The sequence below is a fragment of the Hippocampus bargibanti genome, linkage group LG04 (assembly GCF_051943395.1).
Source record: "Hippocampus bargibanti isolate YZ-2025 linkage group LG04, ASM5194339v1, whole genome shotgun sequence".
Taxonomy (NCBI): domain Eukaryota; kingdom Metazoa; phylum Chordata; class Actinopteri; order Syngnathiformes; family Syngnathidae; genus Hippocampus; species Hippocampus bargibanti.
Window position 1 is genome coordinate 17,849,092 of NC_142737.1, and position 25,351 is coordinate 17,874,442.

The 25,351-nt window shown below is 42.4% G+C and overlaps 1 protein-coding gene across 2 annotated transcripts in view; it reads right to left on the reverse strand.

Moving 5' to 3' along the window:
* Positions 1-24,350, reverse strand: part of LOC148899331 (uncharacterized) — a 35,859-nt gene extending 11,509 nt beyond the window's left edge. The window contains exons 1-6 of one of the 2 annotated variants that reach the window (XR_016114711.1): positions 24,160-24,350; positions 16,039-17,256; positions 15,858-15,933; positions 11,941-15,768; positions 10,969-11,117; positions 9,701-9,825 (exon numbers count right to left, since the gene is read on the reverse strand). Coding sequence is in view for 1 of the 2 variants with exons in the window: in XM_088994500.1 (XP_088850626.1) it covers positions 9,700-9,825; positions 11,941-15,768; positions 15,858-15,933; positions 16,039-17,243 (5,235 nt within the window). In the remaining variant the exon portion in view is untranslated. Of the gene's footprint in view, positions 1-9,699; positions 9,826-10,968; positions 11,118-11,940; positions 15,769-15,857; positions 15,934-16,038; positions 17,257-24,159 lie in introns of those variants that run through there. The other variant, XM_088994500.1, reaches the window with a different exon arrangement.
* Between the last annotated feature and the right edge of the window lie 1,001 nt (positions 24,351-25,351).

The following is a 25,351-nucleotide window of genomic DNA, read 5'->3' on the forward strand; positions in this document are numbered from 1 at the left end:
GCAAAGCAACCTACTCTGACAAGTTGTAACAACTCAGGAAACATGGCCCCCACCCCCCTACAACACACAAAGTGTAGCAGTGACACCCCCGTAATAACACAATAATAAAACAGAATAAGATCACCAACCCAACCCAAAACTTGATCAAAATGTCCAACGTCTGATGAAAATGAAAGTAGAATGCACTCACAACTGCAGGGTACAGTCCTCAGCCTCTTTTGTTTTCGTGGTTCAAGTGAAAATACACGAGGAGGAGAGCGACACAGCATCTTTAGTGCTGATAAGTCAGCGGCTAAATTAGCGGCAATACAATTAGACAAGAAAGACAAAAAAAATGAAAAAAAATCAGACATAATCTGAGATCTGTATTGGTTGCTTCATCTGCAGTCAAACTAATTTGTTCTCCTACCAAGTATTAATAATAATAATAATAATAATAATACATTTCATTTATAAGCGCCTTTCAAAACTCAAGGACATTTTGTTTGTCTGTGTGTGTTTTACCAACAAAATGAATAACCTAGATGACAAGTAATCAACAAAAGACAATTAAAAACTAATATGTTATTTTCCTTAATGTACGTTTAATGCAAGTAGCCAACACATCTTAATACAATAAGGAGGTGGTTGTCATTATTTGAATACGGCAGTTGTGGACCGTCAGAGCCTGCTAGGCCTTCTCTGCTTGCCTAAAAATATTTGAATTCTGATTAAATAATTCTAAATTGTCTTTCAGCTTTCTTTTATTGCTTTTCCCCTGTTGTGCTGCTTTCGGATGTGTATTTTCATTTTTAAGCATTTAACCAATCACATGTCAGCCATTATTTGTTACCAGGGTCAGAAATCTACTTGGACGCCTTCACAATCAGTTCTGCGGGCCTTGTCGCATAAAATATGTGTTGCTATAACGATTCGATTTTTGAGTTGGAGGCACCAAGGCCTTCTCGCAGGATTTATTTCCTGGCTAACGGTACCCTCTAGCGGACTTTTAGTAAATTGCACCACACGTCTTATATGAGTTGCAGTAGCAGCTGTAGCTGCAGAAAAGGTTGTGTAGTCACAAAATAGTTATTAATGATTGGATGAATTCAGACGGAGTACTACTGAAGGCCTCGGTATGAAATGAAAGGCTCACCACGAGAATACAGAGATCCACATCAAGCCTGGTCCATACAAAGATGAACTGGTCCAAGTTTTGTCCCAACTTTATCTTTCCGCCACAATTCACATCAGCAAATACCCAATTATCAGACGGTTAGAGATTAGTCTGCTCTAAAAATAGCCAGCGCGGACAATCATACAGGTTCATTAAGTTCAAGTTGAGTGAATTCACCGCACCATTTTTTTTCAGTGCACATTAATGAATGATTTCCAGTCCATTCACTCGTGAACCCGGACTGCAATATTCGTCAAGGGAAGGAGAGCAGAAAGTGCTAACTCCTATTTGTGTTGAGGAATGGGTGGAGGATGTCAACTTGCGACAGTTACAATTCATCAAAGAGAGGAGGCATCCGGCCGCTTTGTATTTATTGACTTCTTTTTATACGACCGTGTGTCTTGTTCATATTTGACTTCCATCTCTGAAATACAGGTAATGATTAAAAACACGTGTCAAAGTTCGTTGGCAAAGACCTCTGAAATGATAGCTTGCCACTTTTAGCTCTAAGACCAAATGACACATCTTGGGGCAAGGGAACAAATAAGTCATGAAAACATTGCTTATCTTTAGCTGTTATGACTCATCAAGGATTGGATAGCAAACAGGTGTTACCTAAAGATAGGAGTGACTCTCCTTACTGCAATGTATCCTTCCATACGTGGCTTTCTAAATCTGTCCAATCCATACAGCATATGGTAGATTTGTTCACAACAGTACAGACAACTGAACATCTTAAAAGAAATATATAAACAGAAGAAGAAAGGTATCTGGACTAAAAGTACGACAACAGCCGGCTGGTCATTACACCTACATGGAAACTGTATAGTGCCACTTAGCAGTTTTTTTGACGACGATACTAGTGCAGCGTGTTCTACCGGAAACAAATTCCTTGTGTGTTCTACATACTTGGCAATAAAGAAGATTCTGATTCGGATTCTGATTCTGATTCTGATGAATAGACAGGCTAAGCCACTCTAAGGCAAACTGCGGTCTTCTGGAAAATGTACAAGTTATTGGACAGGCGACCTGCTTGATAGAGAAAAGTGTCTTCCCTCAATAATTTCCACCAATAATTCTCTAAATGTCTCATATAACACACAAGATTATGGTGCACAGGGCATAAAGGAAACGATTTTGGCAATACAGGAAGGTTTCTGTCCCTATTTTGAAGATATATGTACAGTAAAGTCTCGTTATATCGATATTCAAGGGAGTCCGAAAAAATATCGATATAACCGGGACTATCGATATATCCGACCCTGTTTGCATGTAATTTTCTCCGTGCATGCATAGAAATAGCATCGATATAACCGGGACTATCGATATATCCGATATCGATATAACGAGACTTTATTGTATTTGAATATTGACAATCATTTTGAAAAAAAATCACCATCGGGGTTAAACAGGTGAAAGTGTAAAGACTAAAGACACTGTATATCAAGATGAAAAATGTAAAAATGAGGGACTCAGAGACAATGTGAGCTGGACAACGGTTGAAGATACATGCACATGAATGCAAAATAATCAGATTTCAAGGTACTATCTTACAGCAAGTGGGGTATTGGGTGCGGTGCGCCTGCGTAAGGACAGACGTTGCTGGCTGCGCAGTGAAAACCTGCGAATGGATTCCCTGCTCCGGGAAGCTAGCGAGCGTAAAGAGCTCGTTCTGTTGAAGTGTCCGACCCTGATTTCTCCTTGTTCACTCTCCGCTGCACTGGAAAAAAAGCTTAGTGCCCCATGTACGGAGCGACGGACATTTCCTACCCATCCTGACACTTGCGAATGTGCCACTGACAGTTTGTCAGAGAAATACTCCATGACAGTCCAATCTGCACAAAAACCAGCCCTGTCACGGTCGTCTCTGAGCTGATCTGTGATACTTGCTAAGACAGCAGAAAGGAATCATTAAGAGTGTGGTATGCAGTAACTTTTTTCCTCAACACTGGTGCTGGCTACTGGGTCAATACTCCACTACAGCAGTGCGGAAGGTGAAGACACAAAATTACTCATGTGGTCGGATGTAGTCGTGATGCTTATAGTTTATGGCTGTAACAAGAACGAGGCTCACTTTGGTTTCACTTGTGCAATGCAGTCTCAAAGGAGCCACAAGGGCTACGTTTCAGCTCATTACCGTCGTGGGTTCACAGTCTCAGCCAGTCAATTGTGACATACTCAGGTCGATATTGACTGACACCGATTATGCTCACTATGATATTCCTGAAAAGCCGATGCCTGGACCTGTAAATATTATATAATACTGCTTTTACATACTGTTTGCCATGTTTCTCTGCTTCCAAGTGCAGAAACAACTCATGTACTTTCCATGACAAAAGTTTCCTAGACTAGTGCTAAACCAACAAGGCTAAAAACACTGAGTCCTAATTTGATTTTGAAAGGCTCTTGCCGAATCAGTAGTTCATCTGTCGAGATTCCAGACTTAACTGAAGCCAAACCCGATTTTTCTTGCTGAAGAAAGCCAAGATTAAAAAGGTTGGAAAAAAATCCATCAACGACTAGGTGATGCTAGCCTGTCAAAGAGGAGAACTGTAAATGACAAATAGTTGCAAAAAGAAAGCCGCTGCCCTAGTTTGTATTCCACCAAGAAACCAAAACCACTGTCAGGAGCTGGAGATGTGGTAGGAAAGTCCAATCCAGAGTAGGGTGGAGAAAAAAAGAGAGACTGTTCTCTGTAATCTGCAGGTACAGACAGGTAGGAGAAAATGCGTCAGTGGAGCTCCTTTCTGCATTCGGGACATTAGGACTCACTCCCAAGCAGAAACTGGGTAGAGAGAGGGAGAGTGGAATCAGAGATTGCAACAGCAAGAATGGGAGGTCCCTGATTCCAAACAGCAGAGAGAAGAGGACAGGGGGAGGGCTATGCGGAGCTGTTGCTCAGACCTGTTTTGATTGCATCGCAAGAACCCTCAAGCAACAAAAGAAGGGATATGGAAGTAAATTTAGAGTGCTGGCAAAGACGGTGTAACAGCACAGCAGAGAAATAAAATGATGAACAGTGGAGAATAATTAAGCAGTGATGACACGACTGTGTGATCAAGCTTGGTGCTGAAAAAATAAAAATGGGTTTCTAAAAGCTTTTTTGGGATGTTATTATTACCTGTATTATTATTATTATTATTATTATTATTATTATTATTATTATTACGATTAAGAAGAATACACTGTATTCGAAAGTGCTTTTCATCACACTCAAAGATACTTTACAAGCACTTCAAATAATTAGTCAACAGTGTTGTCATATAAAAGTATCACAACACATTTTAACTGGCAATGTAAAGTGATGAGCAAAAAACTAATTGATAAAACGCTCCATTTGTATTTCACACAATTCCTTACAGAACACAGTGAGACAGAAGCTAAAATGCCGCCTCATTGTCCAAATATGCCCTCTGCAGGTAATCTCTGTAACATACGGGAAACTGCACTTACAGGAAACCATCTGAGTAATTTCTCTCTTATCCGACCAGAAGAGGAATGACTCTTATTTTCCTACACTCATGACGATACAATCGGTATGGCTGTCTTGTATCAATGATAAAGACATACAAAATCCATGCAATGTGTTTTGCTTTTAATATTTTTCGACATGGGAAAAAAGGTTGTCAACATCAGCAACAGCAATGCATTTCATTTCTGCGGCAAACAGGGGGAAAAGATTTATCACACATTATCTGCATTCCTGATTTATATTTGAAATAACCAAAGGTAAGTACAGGACCTAAAACACGCTGCTCTGCAATGTCTCTTTACCGCCCATCTGACCAGTTGTGACTCACAGCTGCTCATCACTTCCCCTCTTCTGATGATATCATTGGGTGCACAGCACTATAACCAGGTGGAAACCCAAGCAGATACTACATATAAAGGATATAATAAGTAACAAAGATAAACCGTACCTCAATGACATTTTCGAAAACGTCGAGAAGAGTCTCCCGGAAAAATGTATCGTGTATAGGTTACTTACCAAGAAGTAGTGCGGACTCAAGCAACACGACCATAAGTACAAGTTGTACAACAAAGCAGTAAGCGCCATGCCAATCTCTGCTATGCTCAGCACCGTGCGCAAGCTTCCCTTTGACTAACACCATGATGTCAGCACGCAACCATAGCCTCATCTGTGTGACTCGAAGGACCCTCCCCCAGCTAAGGCAAAAACTATTTCGATTGGTTATGCATTGATCCAATATTCAGAAATTATATTATCTGCCCCAAACAACTACACCAGATTGTGATATCAATCAAAAAGGAACATTCTGAATAACGTTTGAGGAATCTAGACCGGATTTTCCCTGATACAAAAAAATAAATAAATGCAAAAACGGGCATTATTTCAATTTGTGTGTTTCTTCCTGTTTGTAATTATTTATTTAAATATGCCAGTGACCAATTTAAAGCTCAAAACTAATTTCGAACTGCCAAGTTAACAACTTGCTTTTGTAACTGGGGTATGGTGAGATAAATAGGCCCCTACACTAGCGAAGGGGCATTTTTTTGTTTCAATTGCAAGAGATGAACCCCAGTCAAAAGCACTGGCGATGAAGCACAAATCTCTATTAGTAAACAAGTCAACACAAATCCTCAAAAAATAATCTCACAATTCCCGGCAAACTGTGACGCATTTGATTGGTAACATAATCGCAACACTGACTACAAAATAAAGTGTATAAAAATCAAAAGAAAAACAACTGTCAATCTAAAAAAAATAATTGTAATGTAGTGTTGGCACCATTGCGGCAACGGTTGAGAAGTCTGTACCTTTGCTGCATTGCTAGAATGGAATGTTGTATAGTGTAGTAGTGCTTCCGGCAGCAAAGACTTGACATCAACTGCATTTGAAACACTTACATTTCAAATTTAAGACACTGGGGCCCCTAATAACCAATAGATGGTGGTAGTGACCTTAATCTGAGTTTAAATCGATGAGAAGGTTTCTTCAGCCGTCATCTGTACAAAAGTGAAGGTTTCGGACGTTTCGCCTCCTATCCAAGAGGCTTCGTCAGCGAACTAAAGTCCGACTGGTCGTATCGGCCCCATTTATATATCCCTAATGTCCAGACATGGTGGCGCCGGACACAGCTATGATAGGTCCCTACTCTCAGGTTGGGGGGGCAGGGGACCCCTCCCTGTGGCCCCACTGATTGTTCCTACATTCCTGACTAACGACTGGCCTATTACCCCCACTCCCCCCGGTATCACCTCATCAGCATAACGACCCTCATCAGCATTGCGAAAGTTGCCTAACCTGTTTTGCCTAAGCAGGCTATTGTATGAACGATCCAAATTGAACCTCACCCCACCAGACCGGTTTAATGAAGGATTTTGTTGTTTTATAAGAATCGCTTCTTTTACCCCCCTTTCAAACCATCTATGTTCTTTCGCTAAGATTTTAACCTCATTGTCGTCAAATGAGTGGTTGCTAGCTTTTAGGTGCAAATGTACTGCCGATTGAGGACCACTAGTATTATCCCTGCGATGTTGATAAAGTCTTTTTTGAGAATTTGTTGAGTCTCCCCAATGTACTGCTCTTTACAATTTTTATTCTTACAATGTATGGAATAAACTACATTACTTTGTTTTTCATTTGGTAGCCTATCTTTTGGATGCACTAATTTTTGCCTTAACGTGTTTATCGGTTTGAAATAAGTAGGAATTTTATGTTGCCAAAGGACTCTTTGTAATTTTTCAAAAACTCCTGCAATGTACGGTACTGCTACTCCTCTCCTTTTTGAATCTTGAGAATTATTCGCTATTCTTTCTTTCTTTCTTTCTTTCTGACATTTGTTGAATGACCACTGAGGGTACCCACAGTTAGTGAGTGCTCTCCTGATATGTTTTGACTTCTTTTTCTCTACCTTCAATGCTAGTTGGTATTAGTTTAGCCCTATGCTGGAGGGTTCTGATAACTCCTAGTTTATGTTGTAAAGGGTGGTTAGAGTCAAAAAGTAAGTATTGGTCAGTGTGCGTAGCCTTCCTAAAGACTTCTGTTTTTAGCGCTCTGTCCTCTTTTATAATTACTTTACAATCCAAGAAGGCTAGTTGGTTCTCTTGAATGTCCTCACGAGTAAATTTAATGTTGAAGTCTACAGAGTTGAGGTGATCTGTGAAGGATTGAATTTCTTGTTTCTTAATTATGACAAAAGTATCGTCCACATATCTAAACCAGTGTCTAGGTTTTGTCGGTTTTGAAGGATGTGAAGGCCTGTTTCTCCATCTCTTCCATGTAAAGATTAGCCACTATGGGTGAAACTGGTGAGCCCATAGCACAACCATTGTTTATAAATTTTTTCCCGAAATTGAAAATACGTAGTATTAAGGCAGATTTCTAATAATTGGCAGATGTGATCCGGTTTAAGTTTGGTTCTTTCATGCAGAGAAACATCCGCCAGCAGCCTCGTCCTCACCACTGAGACTGCTGCTGGGGTTGGGACAGATGTAAAGAGAGAAGTCACATCGTATGATGCCAAAGTTTCCTCAGGTTCCAATATGAGGTCTTTGATCCTCTCTACAAACCCTGTGGTGTTCTCTACGTGATATTCTGTGTTACCAACCAACGGAGCTAAAATAGTTTTTAAATATTTGGCTACATTGTATGTAGAGGAGTCAATGCTACAAACAATGGGTCTGAGGGGGAACCCTTCTTTGTGTATTTTTGGCAGGCCATAGATACATGGCGTGGCCTCTCCCGGGTATAATCTAAAATACATCTGTTTGTCTATATGTTTTCCTTTCTCTAACTTTTGGAGACAGTCAATCATTTCTTTCTTGTATCTATTGGAAGGGTCCCTTTTTAGTTGCTCATACGTGTTAGAATCACTGATTAACCTATTTATTTTGTCTTCATAATCCAATGTGTTGAGAAGCACTGTGCATCTGCCCTTGTCTGCTGGCAAAATAGTAATATTTTTGTCTTTTTGTAGAGTAGTTAACGCCTTTCTCTCTTCTAATGTTATGTTGGACGGAGGAAGTTTGGCACTACTGAGAAGAGCTGATATTTTAATGCGTAGATCATCTGCCTCTGCATACGAAAGTTTGTTATTTTTAATAGCCGATTCAGTAGCTGTGATATAATCTATTGTAGGTATAGTTTTAGGAGTCACTGAGAAATTTAAACCTTTGGTAAGTACCGCCTTTTCTGTCTCTGAGAGATCTCTGTCTGACAAATTTTTGATCCAATTCTCCCTAGCAAACTGTTCATTCCTAATTTTTCGCGTGTTTACCAGTAGCTGAGATTGTTTCAGTACAAGTAATTTTTGAAATTTACATACATTGTAAGAATGAAAATTGTAAAGAGCAGTACATTGGGGAGACTCAACAAATTCTCAAAAAAAGACTTTATCAACATCGCAGGGATAATACTAGTGGTCCTCAATCGGCAGTACATTTGCACCTAAAAGCTAGCAACCACTCATTTGACGACAATGAGGTTAAAATCTTAGCGAAACAACATAGATGGTTTGAAAGGGGGGTAAAAGAAGCGATTCTTATAAAACAACAAAATCCTTCATTAAACCGGTCTGGTGGGGTGAGGTTCAATTTGGATCGTTCATACAATAGCCTGCTTAGGCAAAACAGGTTAGGCAACTTTCGCAATGCTGATGAGGGTCGTTATGCTGATGAGGTGATACCGGGGGGAGTGGGGGTAATAGGCCAGTCGTTAGTCAGGAATGTAGGAACAATCAGTGGGGCCACAGGGAGGGGTCCCCTGCCCCCCCAACCTGAGAGTAGGGACCTATCATAGCTGTGTCCGGCGCCACCATGTCTGGACATTAGGGATATATAAATGGGGCCGATACGACCAGTCAGACTTTAGTTCGCTGACGAAGCCTCTTGGATAGGAGGCGAAACGTCCGAAACCTTCACTTTTGTACAGATGACGGCTGAAGAAACCTTCTCATCGATGGACCACTCCTGTACGACTGAGAGCTTACACAGACGTCTGAGTTTAAATGTGTGTTCGCAGATCCTAAGAGAAGATACATACAGTATTCTGAATCTTAACATTGTAATGTCACTAGACTTGGTTGTTTTTTAATCTAGATTTAGCCTTGGGGCACTGAAGAAAAACATGTCCGCAGGGCACAGTTGCATTGCCGTCCATCTCATGTCTTAGTTCTGCCTGAGCCGTACTTAACAAGTTTCTGACGACAAGCAAACAATTTGCTTAATCCAATCTTGAATTACAGACATGAGAAGGTATTTGGCGCCGTTTGACAGACAACATGGGGTGAAATACGTAGAGGTTAGCCTTTGATGCCATGGCTTAAACATCCATCCATCTAATAGTCACAAATCAACCCAGGCACAATCAGCTGGCAATATAACAATGCATTTCCCCATAAACATTTGTTTTGATTGCACTAGGTCACAATTTAAGTTGAATATTATCTTCAGTGTCTTTACAGAAAATCGAAACTATTTTCCTTTCGCGATTTTAGCGACAGAATGTTTGCCTTTATGCATTTCCTGGAGAGAAAAAAATCACTATAACAATATTTTGCAGCTCCTGAAAACAAACTTACCCGGCCATGCTGATCTGGTTCTCTGTGTGCACTACGACTCCGTAGCCTAGAAATACTTCTCTCAAGAGCATCACCGGCTGGAGCTGAGCGACGTGACATACTGCGAGAACGCATCCTGTTCAGCTCCTTGTAACACAAAGAGACCATTCACTTGAACTGGTGGTATTAAAAATATAAAAAAAAATCTTGCAATATTGTTGTGTGTACTGTCCGATTCAGAAGTCAATATGCTTGACATTGCTATGTGGGGAGTGCATCATGTGTTTGTCAAGCGTTTCACCCGCAAGTGATTTTGCGATGTGTCTGTGAATAACCATATTGAATGGTTAATAGCCAGCTATAATGAGCTTTAAATCAATGAAGCCCCACCTTGACATTGTATCGGAATTTTGTCTTTTACTTCCGTCTCATGCTTTCACGCATGGCAATAAATGAAATTTGCCTCTGCTTCGGGCTTGAGGTAGAGAATCTGAAATAAATGTAACATTTTTTTAAATTTTAGGATGTAAACCAGCTGCTGCTACTGTACTATCTAGTTCAATGGATTAGGATTTTGCCACCATGTGAATATGTAACGAGGCATAAATTAAGCATGAACGTAACAGACTAGACGACATGAGGATGAAATAAACGAAGCTTGTGGTGAGACGTGTGTACATCACTGTGTTTCAAGATATCCACTTCGCTCTTTATTGTTTTGGCGCACTGAAGAGTCAAGTAACATGTAGGTTGATAATCAAGTAACACATAGGTTGATAAAGAAAGGAGGTATGGACTACAATAAACACAATAATTGGGCCACATCAGGGATGTCAAACTCATTTTTTGCCACGGGCCACATTGTAGTTATGGTTTCCACTCGAGGACCGTTATGAATTTGGGGAAAACATTGGAATGTTCCATCTCCTCCATATTTTACATATACATGGCACAACAAATTAATGAATAACTAGTTTTCAAATTTGAAGTAAAAAATTATGACTGTTATTGTGGTTTACATGGGACAATTTGAAGTTTTGGTTTGGACTTGAGTCAGCATCATGGCACTGGACATGCTTGATTTGCTTTCGCAGGCCGAATAAAGTCATATAGCGTGTTCTACCGGAAACAAATTCCTTGTGTGTCCTACATACTTGGCAATAAAGATGATTCTGATTCTGATATAGCGGGACAGATTTAGCCCTCGGCCTTGGCTTTGACACCTGTGGGCTACATTGAAAGACGGGATTTTTTTCTGACTCAAGTGAATTAACCCGGTGATGGGCATACCTGGCAGAGGTTTTCAGCACAAGCTTCAATTATATCATCCATGGGTACGTGTCCATCCATCCATTTTCCATACTGCTTATTCCTCATTAGGGTTGCGGGGGGTGCTGGAGCCTATCTCAGCTGTCTTCGGGCATGAGGCAGGGGACACCCTGAATTGGTTGCCAGCCAATCGCGGGGCACACAAAGACGTATAACAGTCACTCTCACACCTCGGGACAATTTGGAGTGGTCAATCTGCCTGCCATGCGTGTTTTTGGAGTGTGGGAGGAAACCGGAGGACCCGGAGAAAACCCACACGGATCCGGGGAGAACATGCAAACTCCACACAGGGAGGCCGGACCGGGACTCGAACCAGCAACCTCTGCACTGTGAAGCCGGTGTGGTAACCACTCGACTACCGGGCCGCCCACATGTGAAATTGTAAATATAGTTCAGTGTTGTTATAAAACTCAATGTACAGTATGGTTATTTGTATATACCGTATTTTTATGTCTTGGTGGTTGTGTTTCTCAAGCTTAAACTTGGAAATTGATTTTTAATCTGTGTGAGAACTTCCATGCAGTTGATGGTCTTATAATTTACAAAGATGCCACATTGTGAAACTGCAAATCACATTTTCAATCGCCATATCACAGCACGCTGTGAGAACACAATGGTTGCTGGAGCAGTCAGAGACTAGAGCGGCCAAGTCTAGCCTCTGTTGCTTTGTAGCTGGGCCAGTGCAGAGTGGGACCAGGCTGTTCTGGTACCCAACAAGGAGAAGAACCCACGCATGTGTAGTAAAATGTGGCGGATGTAAAATAAGGCAACGTTGAAAGTTTCATTTACAGTACAAAACATTTTTAAAGAATGAATAGGAACAATGTACAAAACATTTCACAAATGGCAACTTTATCTCCAATAAGCGCTATATAAATCAGGATGTATTGTATTGTATAATAGAATAAATATTTGTCAGATGCCTCAAATTACCTGGTATCCTTGGGATCTCCTACGATGCCAGGCCTCTTCCTGTTTGTCTCTGGATTTTAGTTGTCTCGGCAGCCAGACTTGATCAACTGTAGAACCGCCGCGAACGGCAGTTGATGCCTCTATTTGGGGAAAAGAGTCCAAGTCAAGCAGCTTTCCTTGTCTGCTGTGCCAATGGCTCTGTGGGGCCAGGGAATGTTCATCCTGCCTGAAAAGCGCTCGTTCTGGGCTGACTTTGGTTGTGTGATTTCTTATCTCAGGAACAGGTTTACTGTGTGACATGTCAGTTGTCAGCTGACGTGGGTCATGGGGAGATATTGTCCAAACTGGACTTGCGGAATCAAGAGAATTCTGTGGGGGCATCTTCCATGTAATTTCTCTTTCAGGTGCCGTCCGTAATATACTACTAGAGTTGGAGTCCCCTTTTTGAATACTGGAAACGGACAGTTCATCTTGATTTGATGACGATTGAGACTGATGCGTAAAAGAGTCCACATCAAGAATGGAAGGCTTGTAGGGCACTTCAGATCTGGAAGAGGGCTCCTTCCATCTTGGTGTAGGGTCAATGTGTTGAGAGGTGGCGGGTCTTAGCAAAGAATCCACATCCACCACTTTGGGCTTCAAAGGCGATTGATGCAGTCTCATTCTCTCTTGTTCCTCTTTCCTTTGTTTGTCTTTCAGTCTGTGTCGCTCTGCTTCTTGAAGTCTGGCAATCTGTCGCATTTTGTCTGCCTCCGCCTTCTCCATTTTCTCTCTCTCTGCCTCCCATCGTAGCCTTTCATTCTGCGAGGCTTCCTGTATTAACCTTTGGTGTTGTTTCTCGGCGTTGAGTTGTTTTTCCCTTTGTAAGTCTCTCAGTCTGTCCAGCTCTTTAAAATTTTCTTTCTCAGCCACTTCCTCGTGCTCCCTCTCCAGTTGTCTGAGTTGTTCCCTTTCTTTGTCAATCGATTTCTTTCTTAGCATTTCTTGTTCTAGTGACATTAATTTAGATTTCTCAGCCTTGCCTCTGTACCGCTGCTTTTCAAGCTCAAAAAGATATCTTTTATTTTCTTCGTCCTTCTGTTTTTGGTCTTGGAGCTTTCCTTCTTTTTTTTGAACTCTCTCCAGTTCCTCCATTCTCTTATGCCTTTGCATTTCCAAAAGAAGTGTCTCCTTGTCCAGCTCCGTCTGTCTCTCTTCTTCTCTCTGTCTTTGTCTTTCCCACTCACACTGCCTCTCTTGATCCACTTGTTGCGGTTTTTGAAATCCCCGCTGTCGCTCTTTTTCTTGGTCCCTCAGCCTCACCTGTTCTTGCTGCGCCTCAAGTGCTCGCAGTTTCTCCTTTTCTAATTCTCTCTGCCTCAGTTGTTCTTGACGCTGCTCAAACTCTCGCTGTCTCTCCATTTCCTGCTCCTTCACCCTCATTTTTTCATGCTGCCGTGCAAGTTCTTGACTCTCCGTTTCTTTGTCCCTCTGCCTCAGTTGTTCTTGATCCCTTTCAAGTTCTCGTTGTCTCTCTATCTCTTGCTGCCTTTGATTCAATCGTTCTTGCTGCCTCTTAAGTTCTCGTCGTCTCTCCATTTCCTGTTCCCTGAGCCTTACCTTTTCTTGCTGATGTTTGAGTTCTTGCTGTCTCTTCATATCTTGCTCCCGAGACTTCTCAAGTTTCTCCATTTCCTCCTCCCCCAGTCTCGCGTCTTCTTGCTGTTGTTTAAGTTGTTGTTTTTCGATTTCTTGTTCTCTTTGACTCAGTCGTGCTTGCTGCCTCTTAAGTTCTCGCCGTCGCTCTAGTTCCTGCTCCCTCAGCCGTGCCTGTTCTTGCTGTCGCTCGTTATCTTGCTGTCTGTCCATTTTTTGCTCCCTTTGCTTCAGTTTTTCTTGTTGCTTCCCAAGTTCTTGCTGTCTCTCCATTTCCTGCTGCGTCAACCTCACCAGATCTTGCTGTTTCTCATTTTCTTGCTTTCTTTGCCTCAGTTGTTCTCGCTGCTTGTCCTGTTCTTGCAGTCTCTCAATTTCCTGCTCTCTCAGTCTCATATGTTCTTGAGACCTTTCCTCCTCTTGCTCCCTCAGCCTCAGCCTCATCCGCTCCTGCTCTCTCTGAACTTCTCGCCGTCGCTCTTCTTCCTGCTCTCTCAGCCTCATCAGCTCTTTCTGTCTCTCAAATTGTCGCTGTTTCTCCCGTTCTTGTTCCCTTAACTTCATCGATCCATGCTGTCTCTCCAATTCACGTTGCCTCTCTAGTTCTTTCTGCTGCTCCTTTTGTCTCTTCAATTCTTCCAGTCTTTCCTTTTCCTGTTCCTTCAGCCTCATCTGCTCTTGGTACCTCTCAAGTTGTCTGTGTTGCTCTTTTTCCTGGTCCCTCATCTTCATCAGTTCCAGCTGCCTTTCCATTTCCTGCACCTTTTGCCTCATCAGCACTTGGTGCCTCTCCACTTCCTGTGCACGCAGCATTTGCAGTTTTTGCTGTCTTTCCTTTTCTTGTTCCTTATGCCGATGCATTTCTTCCTGTCTCTGCTTTTGTAACTCTCTCTGTCTCTCTAGCTCTCTTTGCCTCTCCACTTCCTGACTCATCTGCATCTCCTGTTCTTGATGAGTTTCCCTTTTTGTGAACGGCAACTGCCTTTGCTTTTCCACTTCATCGATATTTTCATACTGCAGTTGTTGGGGGTTATGGTTTTGAAGCTCAATCTGTTTTTGTTTCTCCCTTTCAAATGTCTTCCGTCTTTCAAATTCTCTTTGCATCTCCCTTTCCTTCATCTGTGAAAACTGTAAAATGGCTCGTCGTTCAATTTCCATTTGTCTCTGTTTATCCATGTCCTTAACTTTGATTTTGGCAGTTTGCCTTCCATCCTCCTTTGATTGATCCATTTTTATTACATCTGTCATTTTCTCTGCTGTTGGTGCATCGAGTGCAGATACCACATGTCTGACTGAAATGTGGCTCATCCTCTTTTCATCCTCATAGTTCTTTTGAGATTTTTTTCCCAAAGTTGTATCGAATGACAGATTCCTCTTAATAGCAGCTACTGTATCTGGAGGGCTGACCTCTCCAGAACCTAGGTCATCATAAGGCACTTCTGAATGTAAAATGTCTGATCCAGCATCAGACTCCTGTATTTGTCCGGTCAAGGCAAAATAGGTCGCCTTGGGTTTTGGCTTTTCAGCTGTCTGTAGTGTTTTCATGCGTTTAGGAGCTGCAGCTAATTCCTCATGATCAGCTTCTCTCTGTCTGTCTTTGTCCTTATTCAAGTCCACGTCTTTTCCCCTTTGTGATTGCTTAAGCGTAACATTCTCCAAATCGGGTTGTTGAGCTACATCCGTCATTGGCCATTTCTGCAAGGATCCTATTCGCAAGTATCGAGGCTGCTGCTCCATTTCCATTACTGAAGCTGGTTCTCCTTGTATTAAACCCATAGTTCCTATCATCGCTCTATTCTCTTCTGAGCGTCTGGAGCGTAAGGTCAAAGCTTTGTCTTCCCACTGAGCAGATGGAATGCTCTCACTCACTGCTCGGGTCTCTCCCACTGCATACACTGTGTCCATGGTGTAGTTTACTCTCGTGGCCCGTGGAGATACACAATCTTTATAAATGGCAGTCACTAGTGTTACTTCATTCTCGTATTTTCCTCCTGGTAAAGATGGTTTACTGACTAAATCAGTGCCAATGGTCACACTGGATGTCTCCACTATATTATCAAATATGGATGCTCGCACCGTTGGCATTTCAACACTTTCATTGTTGGTAGCACTCGCAATGTGTTCTGTCGCTGGAATTTCTGTCACTGAGGAGATGTTTTCGAGGTCATCCTGGAACTCCACAACCAACTTGCCACAGGAGTTAACCGGTTCAATCTAATCAAACAAAAGTATCACAAGAAAACTGTAATACAAACGTTAATTAAGGAATATGTTGGGATTTCAAAAATCTGTCCATTTCTTACCCTCCTTTGTGGATCTTTGCCGATCTCATGACATTCTGCAAGTGAAATATGGTCAGACAACTTCTCAGAGGAAAACCTGAAAAAGGCATAATTGACCACAGAAAAAAATAAAATAAAACATGCATGACAATGAAACTCATGAACAAACATGCAACACCGCAGCCCTGGTGTCAGATCTTACTTTTTAGTGAGATCAGTGGAGAGGTGGCGAGGCTTCAGCGCAGGTTTCATGACGGGACTCTGATTTGAAGTTACATCCTCTGTGAGCTGCCTGATGAGCTGTTTAACCCCAACTTGAGCTTCACTTTCAGGGACTGTCAACTCCGGAGCAAGAATATGCAATTTTTGGCCAGAATACTCAGAAGCAGAGGCGGAATCAAGTAGGAGATTAATTCGTGACTTGATGCAAACCCCTTGCTGATCCTCATTCTCCTGACCACTTATTTTTTCTGAATTGCCATCCCCTTGGTTGTCGGAAGGTGATTGTTTATCGTCTGTGCTAGTATTCTGTCCCAAGGTACTGATTTTCTCCGGTTGTGTCTTTGGTGGAAGTGATGTTTCTTTTGGAGTGCTTTCCTTCACATTGGCTTTAGTCGCTTTGCGATGCAATGACAGACCAATCGACTCAAACTTGGATGTAAGATCAGATGAAAGAGGTTTCCCGCTAGAGAAGCGTGGAGCAGGAACTGGTGCCTCTAGATTGTTGAGAAAAACAGCCGATACAGGCCTGGGCCTGGATCCGTGGAGTTGAGGTTGAGGTGGGACAAATGTCACAGAAATATTTTTTTCATCTTCTTTCTCATCTAGATTAAGAAATCCCAATGACTTGGCTCTAGCAATGGATGCTCGACCCTGCATGGGTGTCATCTGGTTCTTAGGTTTCTGCCTTTCGGCTGGTAATGGAAGCATTTTTCGGTTGGTGTCCACAGAATCAAAAGGGGGCGCTGGCTTAAACGGATGGGCAATAGGATTGGTTGTCTTCCCATTGTTCACCTTAATGGATTTTCGAAATGAAGTTGAGGTGGGACGACTGGAACTAGTTGACACAAGACTTGGCTTAACAATGGCAACTGATTGCTTAAATTCTAAACTGTTGGAAAACTCTAGTGTGTGTCCAGTGGTGTTAGTCGTTTCCGGTTTGGGTTTGGTTTGTGGCTTTGGTGCTAGTATAGGCTTAAGAGTGTTTTTTTTCTCCACAGCAAATGGTTTTGGAGTCAGCCGTGGTTTGGGGGCGGGGACAGGTTTTTGGGGTTCAGGAGTGATGATATGCGACTGCGTGATTGAAGGGCTTGTGTTGCTTGAGTCAGTCAGGGGACTCAAGTGAGGTCTTCCTCCTGTCATTGTCTTCCCAACCTCCCCATTTTGTAACTCCACCTGTGCAGACATTCTCTAACAGCACCTATAAACACAAACATTGTTCTCAGTGGCACAGGAAAATGCCACAACAGAATAACTAACATAACAAGATTTTGTCGAAATGACAGCCTATCAATATCCTAAATCAGGTTGGAATGGCCACTGCAAACTACAAACGAGTTTGAGAATTTTGAAAATCAGATGATGGGTTCTGGAGTAATTAGAGTATTTTGCGTAGATAATTTTTTTTGTGTTACAATTGTGGATGTTGTCACCGCTGGAAAAAAAATGTTGAAAAAATAAACACTTTCAAGAGTAAAACTGTAAAACTTCTCTATGACCCAGCATATATCTCTCTTCAACCATTTTCCACTGACTGACTGAAACGTTTCAGTTAAAAAAGTTCACAAAAAGCTCACGGAGGCAGAAATTTAAAGTGGTCCACTAACTGGACTCGGCAAAATGACTGTGATGTTTCACCTCAGTAATAAATTGTTTTTTATCAATGTATTTCTTATTAAATGATTTTGGGGTGTTTGAAGTGCTCATTCTGTGGTTTATTTATTTATGGGAAAATTCCAAAGATGATGACCATTCGTCATATTACAACATAAACGTCTGACCATTTTTTGAATCTGGTCACTACAGTCAACTTTGACTCGGGACTGCCTTAAAAGGCAGCAGGAAAATTCTCAATTTACTCAAGGCAATAAATCACTGATAGGAATAAGCGGTACGGAAAATGAGATTATATACAGTAAAGTCTCGTTATATTGATATCGGTTATATCGATAGTACCGCTTATTACGATACTATTTTCATTTCCCTTGCACATTTCTATTCTTTTTATGTATAATTAGTACCGTTTAGTACGATACTCGGTCATTATGATAATCCGGTTATTACGGTGCTCCTTTTCATCCCCCGCCGGCCATTTTTGTTGTTTATATCGATATATCCGTCGCGCCATTGGTCAACTTGGTCACGTGTCTTGTTACGTAAGCCGCCATCGGTCGCGCCATTGGTCGACTTGGTCACATGAGCCGCCATCGGTCGCGCTATTGGTCGACTTGGCCGTGTGACTTTGTCACGTGACACGCCATCGGTCGCGCCATTGGTCAACTTGGTCACGTGTCTTGGTTACGTGTCACGCCATCAGTCGCGCCATTGGTCGACTTGGTCAGGTGACTTGGTTACGTGCCCAGCACCCGTGTAGCAGAGCCATTTTCATTTTCAGACGCTAGCTCGTGTGTAGCAGACGAGATTGAAGTGTTTGTGTTAAAAGGTAAAAATGGGAAACAGAAGAAGATTGATGACTTTTTTAAATTGTATACATAATACAGTAAGATGTAAGCGTTGCAGTTTCCCTGTTGTGTTATGTACATGCCCACTGTACTGTATATGAATGCAATCGTTTTTTGCAACAATGTTTCTTGTTTTGTCTGCTGAAGCGCGATGATTTTTAAAATTATTAACATTCCATACTGTGTATTAAAGGACAGCCGATGTCACTTTTTATTCAAATGCAAATAAAAATGACTTCTTGCATTGCTTGTGAATCCAAACAATGGCTTCAGATTTGGTTAATATGCTTTCTTGTTACACTTCCAGTTATGAATATGTTTCAAATACACTGTAGTTCTGAAGATTAAAGCATACATGTTTACAATCATTAAAGAATTATATGTGCCATTTTGAGGCAACATTGGGGGAACATCTCTGACCCCAAAAAAAGGGAGCTAATGGCCAGCTCCGTTTCTTATATGGCGCTTGGCTGCCCTCTTTTGGCGGCTTTTGTTTAATGCAGTTCGGCGCAGGATCGGATATATCGACAGTCCCGGTTATATCGATATTTTTTCGGACTCCCTTGGATATCAATATAACGAGACTTTACTGTATATATATATTTCATCTCATCTCATTTTCCGTACCGCTTATTCCTCATTAGGGTTGCGGGGGTTGCAGGAGCCTATCTCAGCTGTCTTCGGGCACGAGGTGGGGGACACCCTGAATTGGTTGCCAGCCAATCGCAGGTCACAAAAACATACGTACAACAGTCACTCTCACACTCACACCGAGGGACAATTTGGAGTGGTCAATCTGCCTGCCATGCATGTTTTTGGAGTGTGGAAACCGGAGGACCCGGAGAAAACCCACGCGGGTCCGGGGAGAACATGCAAACTCCACACAGGGAGGCCGGACCGGGACTCGAACCAGCAACCTCTGCACTGTGAAGCCAGTGTGCTAACCACTCGACTACCGGGCCGCCATATATATATATATATATATATATATATATATATATATATATATATATATATATATATATATATATATATATATATGTGTGTGTGTGTGTATATAGTGCCGGCTGGATAGCTCCGTTGATAAGGCATCAGTTTGGCATATGGGAGACGAGGGTTCGAATCCCATTTGTGGCAAAGAAAATGAGCACAAAAACATCATCCAGTGTGGGTCCTTGGGCAAGACCCTTCACGCTAATGCCTACCTCATAAAAATGATGAGAGACAATAAATGGAATGACATGCCGGCTCAGACGTCGCCCGGCCAAACAAGGTCTGCGTCAGGTGCTGGGGAACCAGAGCACCCTGATGAAAAATGGGCTACTGGAACAAAGCGGAGATGGATGAGATGCGATAACATGGCTCTGTTGGAATGCTACTACTCAAGCAACCCTAGTCAGAGCGGTTACATGCGGAGAATGGGGGCTGAATGGTTACTTCGAAACCCACAGTCACGGTTGACCACGAAACAACTAGTAGCTCAGTGTTCCAATATCCAGAAACGGCAATTGCTATCACAACTTGAGATTGATGAGGTACAACACAAAGTCCGAGGTGAAGGGCCCCAGGCTGCCACATCAGAGGAAGAGGTTCAACCAGAGATTGGGAGGCAAGCCCCAATGAATGATGAGATTGGGAAGCCAGCCCCAATGAATGAAATGCTGAGCGAGGCAGCAACTGACCTGAGAGATAAGATCATGGCAAGAATGAAAACTGGGCAACTCAGAAACCGATTACTTCGGGTATGTGAAGTACCACCTGAAAGTCTCATGGAAACTGTGAATGCAGCACTGAGAACGATCCCGACCGGAACGATCACGGAAACCAATGAGCTGATATACACCTCAGCATCAGTGATCCTAGAGATGCTCGGCTACAAGAGCAACCATGAGAGCCACGAGATTCATTACCCACCATGGAAAAGACGGTTGGAGGCCAAGATCAAGGCGGCTCGGAAAGATGTGAGTCAATTGACGGAGATTCAGAGAGGTGTGAATAAAAGGCCAATACCCAAGAGGTACATGCAGATAACCATACCTGAAGCGCCCAAAACTGCCAAACAAAGGCTCCAGGCCTTGTCCAGTCGCCTAAAGAGGTACACGAAAGAGAATGAGGCCAGAAGAATAAACAGGCTGTTCGCAACACAACCTGCGAAAGTGTACGCTCACTGGAAGGGTTCTAACAGCAGAGCAGACCCTCCAAGAAAGTGTACGCTCACTGGTAGGGTTCTAACAGCAGAGCAGACCCTCCAAGGCTGGAAACTGAACCCAGTTACCATCACAGCGGCAGATATACAAGGAAGAGTCTCAGGTATGAAAAACTGGACGGCACCAGGCCCGGATATGGTCCACACCTACTGGCTAAAGAAACTCACAGCTCTCCACGAGCGCCTAGCAGCACAAATGAACCAGTTGCTGATGGATGGGACTCACCCAGGATGGCTAACCGAAGGGCGAACAATCCTGATCATGAAGGATTCCTCAAAGGGTGCAGTTGCTTCCAACTATCGGCCAATAACCTGTCTCTCCACAACATGGAAGCTCATGTCAGCAAAGCACAGAAAGGCATTAGTAGAGATACTAGACATTAGTAGAGATACTAGAGGTGCCAAATATCAGCTGCTGGTTGACAGAACAGTCGCTCAAGACTGCAGGTCCCGACATACCAACCTGTGCACAGCCTGGATTGATTACAAGAAAGCATATGACTCGATGCCACACACATGGATCACTGAATGCTTGGAGTTGTATAAGGTCAACAGGACCCTGAGAGCCTTCGTTGCAAACTCGATGAGGATGTGGAAAACCACACTTGAAGCCAATGGCAAGCCACTAACGCAAGTGTCCATCAAATGTGGCATATACCAAGGTGATGCACTCTCCCCGCTGCTGTTCTGCATAGGATTGAACCCCCTCAGCCAGATAATCGCCAAGACAGGCTATGGATACCGCCTCAGAATGGAGCTACGATCAGTCACCTCCTCTACATGGATGACATAAAGCTGTATGCTAAGAGCGAAAGGGACATAGACTCCCTGATCCACACAACCAGGATCTACAGCACTGACATCGGAATGTCATTCGGGCTGGAGAAATGTAGTCGGATGGTGACTAAGAGGGGCAAGGTAGTCCACACTGAAGGGGTCTCACTCCCTGAAGGAACAATAGCAGACATTGAAAACAGCTAGAAGTACCTTGGTATACCACAGGCCAATGGCAACCTCGAACTAGCAACAAGGAAAGCGGCGACGACCAAATACCTCCAGCGAGTGAGGCAAGTCCTCAGAAGCCAGCTCAATGGCAAGAACAAGACCTGGGCAATAAACAGCTATGCCCTGCCAGTGATCAGATACCCTGCAGGAATAATAAGGTGGCCAAAGGAAGAGATTCAGACCACGGATGTTAATACCCGAAAACTCCTCACCATGCAGGGAGGGTTCCATCCCAAGTCCAGCACCCTGAGACTGTACACAAGCCATAAGGAAGGAGGCCGGGGACTAGTGAGTGTGAGAGCCACTGTCCAGGATGAAACATCCAAGCTCCATGAATACATCAAAGAGAAGGCTCCAATGGATGATGTACTCAGAGAATGTCTCAGACAATGGGGAACAGAGGATGAGGTGATGGAAGAGGGGCAATCATGGGAGGAGAAGCCCCTACATGGGATGTACCACCAAACCATAGCAGAAGTGGCTGATCTCAATAAGTCCTATCAGTGGTTAGAGAGGGCTGGCCTAAAGGACAGCACAGAGGCACTCATCCTGGCTGCCCCAAGAGCAGGCCCTGAACACCAGAGCCATAGAGGCAGGAATATACCACACCAGACAAGACCCAATATGTCGGTTGTGCAAAGAGGCACCCGAGACAATCCAACACATAACTGCAGGGTGTAAGATGCTGGCAGGGAAAGCCTACATGGAGCGCCATAACAAGGTGGCTGGCATAGTCTACCGAAACATCTGTGCGGAGTATGGACTGGAAACCCCAAGGTCAAAATGGGAAACACCTCCCAAGGTGGTGGAGAATGACCGAGCAAAGTTCCTGTGGGACTTCCAGATACAGACCGACAAGATGGTAATGGGCAACCAACCAGATATCGTGGTCATAGATAAAGGGGAAAAGAAAGCCGTTGTCGTGGATGTAGCGGTCCCGAGTGATGGAAACATCAGAAAGAAGGAACGTGAGAAAATCGAGAAATACCAAGGGCTCAGAGAGGAGCTGGAGAGAGCCTGGAAGGTAAAGGTGACAGTCGTGCCAGTGGTGGTCGGAGCACTCGGGGCAGTGACCCCATAACTCGACGAGTGGTTGCAACAGATCCCGGGAACAACATCGAATATCTCGGTCCAGAAAAGTGCAGTGCTGGGAACAGCACGGATACTGCGCAGAACCCTCAAGCTTCCTGACCTCTGGTAGAGGACCCGAGCTAAAATGGGGGACAGACACCACCCATGGTGGGTGAGACACACACACACATATATATATATATATATATATATATATATAGTGAGACCTCAACTTACAAACTTTTCGTCTTACAAACGTCAAATTTATGAAAATTAAACCTTATAATAAGCACTATTTTCATAATACACACCCACCATGGCTGGCGGAGTGATCTTCGGCGGAAGCACACGACCGAACAGCACCAACAGTCCTTATGGAAGGTGACTCTCCTTCCATAAGCCATCAACGACCATCAAAAAGGTAAATAAAACTTTATTTTACAGCACAGTTTATTTCTTTAATTACAGTCCTCATGCAATTCCCTTTGACCTCCAACGCCATTCCATCAAGCCATAAATGACCATCACAAATGTAAATAAAGTGACTTTATGATACAATGCAGTGTATTTCTTTCATTGTAATACAATGGCACATTTATTATACATAGAATAAGGTATGGTGTGTGTAGTTTTAAGGCTTATTTAGTTGAAAAGTATATTTTATGGAAACACGGGAACGGATTATTCCCATTTTAATGGTTTCCGATGGGAATTTTTTTTTTTTTGAGATACACACTTTTCGCATTACACACTCTTTGTAAGTTTGTAAGTTGAGGTCTCACTGTGTATATATATATATATATATATATATATATATATATATATATATATATATATATATATATATATATATATATATATAGTGATGTGCGGTGAGGTTCATTGATGTACATACAACGACAACGAACGAACGTGAATTCATTAATTCATCGTTATTACTGTATCAGCTATAAACGTAGTTTATTGTTTAAACGCCTTAACACAAACCTGACACCTGAACATCTCAAACGAAAAATACAATCGCGCTGAGTTCAACTTCAGAAATTTGTATTTGAAGTTGATACTTCACTGTTTACATGTTTGAAATGTGCATCCAGTAATAAATCGTATGAGTTTGAACAGCACCCGACGCCCGCTGGAGATTAGCAAGTCCGTGCTGGCCTGCTCCAAAGTAAAGACCAATAAAGTACTCAGATATGAACGTTTTGAAAGTACTACACAAGTAGGAAAAGGGTTTAGATTACGTGACCAAATAAATGCAGATCGACGAAGCAGTCTGACCCAAGAGAAGTCAATTTATCGAAATGGAAACACTGACTGAACCTGTCTTTCAGTTTGATGCGAAACCCGCGGAACTTACCTTAAAAAACTCAGTTCATCTCGATGCGTTGAATTCTCTTTTCAAACAGACTACATGCTTGTAGAAAGCATGAATTAGTGCTACAAATTCGATTTGTAAAAATTGAGGTTTTGAGTAACTTCGCAGGTACTAGCCAAGAGGTTGCAATCCTCTCAGGTTGCGTTGTTGACAGGCAGGACCACACAGCGCTTAACGATTTGACCAGCCATGGAGCGAAATTACTTTGTTTCCGGTTAGTATTTTCAAAATAAAGCGAATAACTCTGTAACAACACGGAATTTTACGACCCATGTGAAGCGATTCCGAAAATGTACTGTATTGCACTTCCTCTTATATAGCTACTCCAGATGACGTAAAATGTTTGACTCACATTAAACAAGTACCGTACTGTACTATACCCACGACCCCGCCCGCACACAACTTTTCGACCTGGATGAAGTTTCGTGGAGGCATACACACATTTTGGGGGCTTCATTATTGCAACTGTTTTTAGAAAATATATGCATGATAAAAATGAAATGGGTGACTCAATTTGCACTCTCGGCGGATGCTTGATCACTTATTTGGTTATAATAAATGTAATGTAACCACAATAAATTTCTTGTCTCTTGCCTTAATAAGACAGTCACTTCTTTGATTGTGCATAATTCATTTATTCATTTTTATAACCTCCTAAAAGTTAGCTCAAATTAAAGGTAAATTCATGATCCCTCAAACAGCATCATTATTTGAGTTAAAAGCATTCTTAAAACAGCACTAATTCTCCAGCTTCACACAACTGCAACTACATTTATATTGCGACCATAGTCAATAAACAAGAGGGAATTAAGTGCATCAATTATAGTTTGTTCACAGAGAATGAGGGAGTTTGTTCTACTATAAGCTGTTTTTATTGCAATACTGTTGTCATTGCATACATGAATGAGTTGTGTATTCAAATTGTCACAAAACACTAAATCAATGGTTTCAACTTGAATGTACTTCAAAAGGAACTCTTTAGTCAGTTTGATAGAAATACACATTCTGGTATATCTGAGCACTGAGAACCCTGGAAAGATTTCAAAGGTGCAAGGTACCTGCAGCTGGCTGACTGCTACTTATCATATAAAGCACCTAAAATGAATCTTATCCAGTGTTAGTAGAATCGTCCTACTTCCAGCAAACAGCCTCAGGAGGATTTTGCACTAAATTA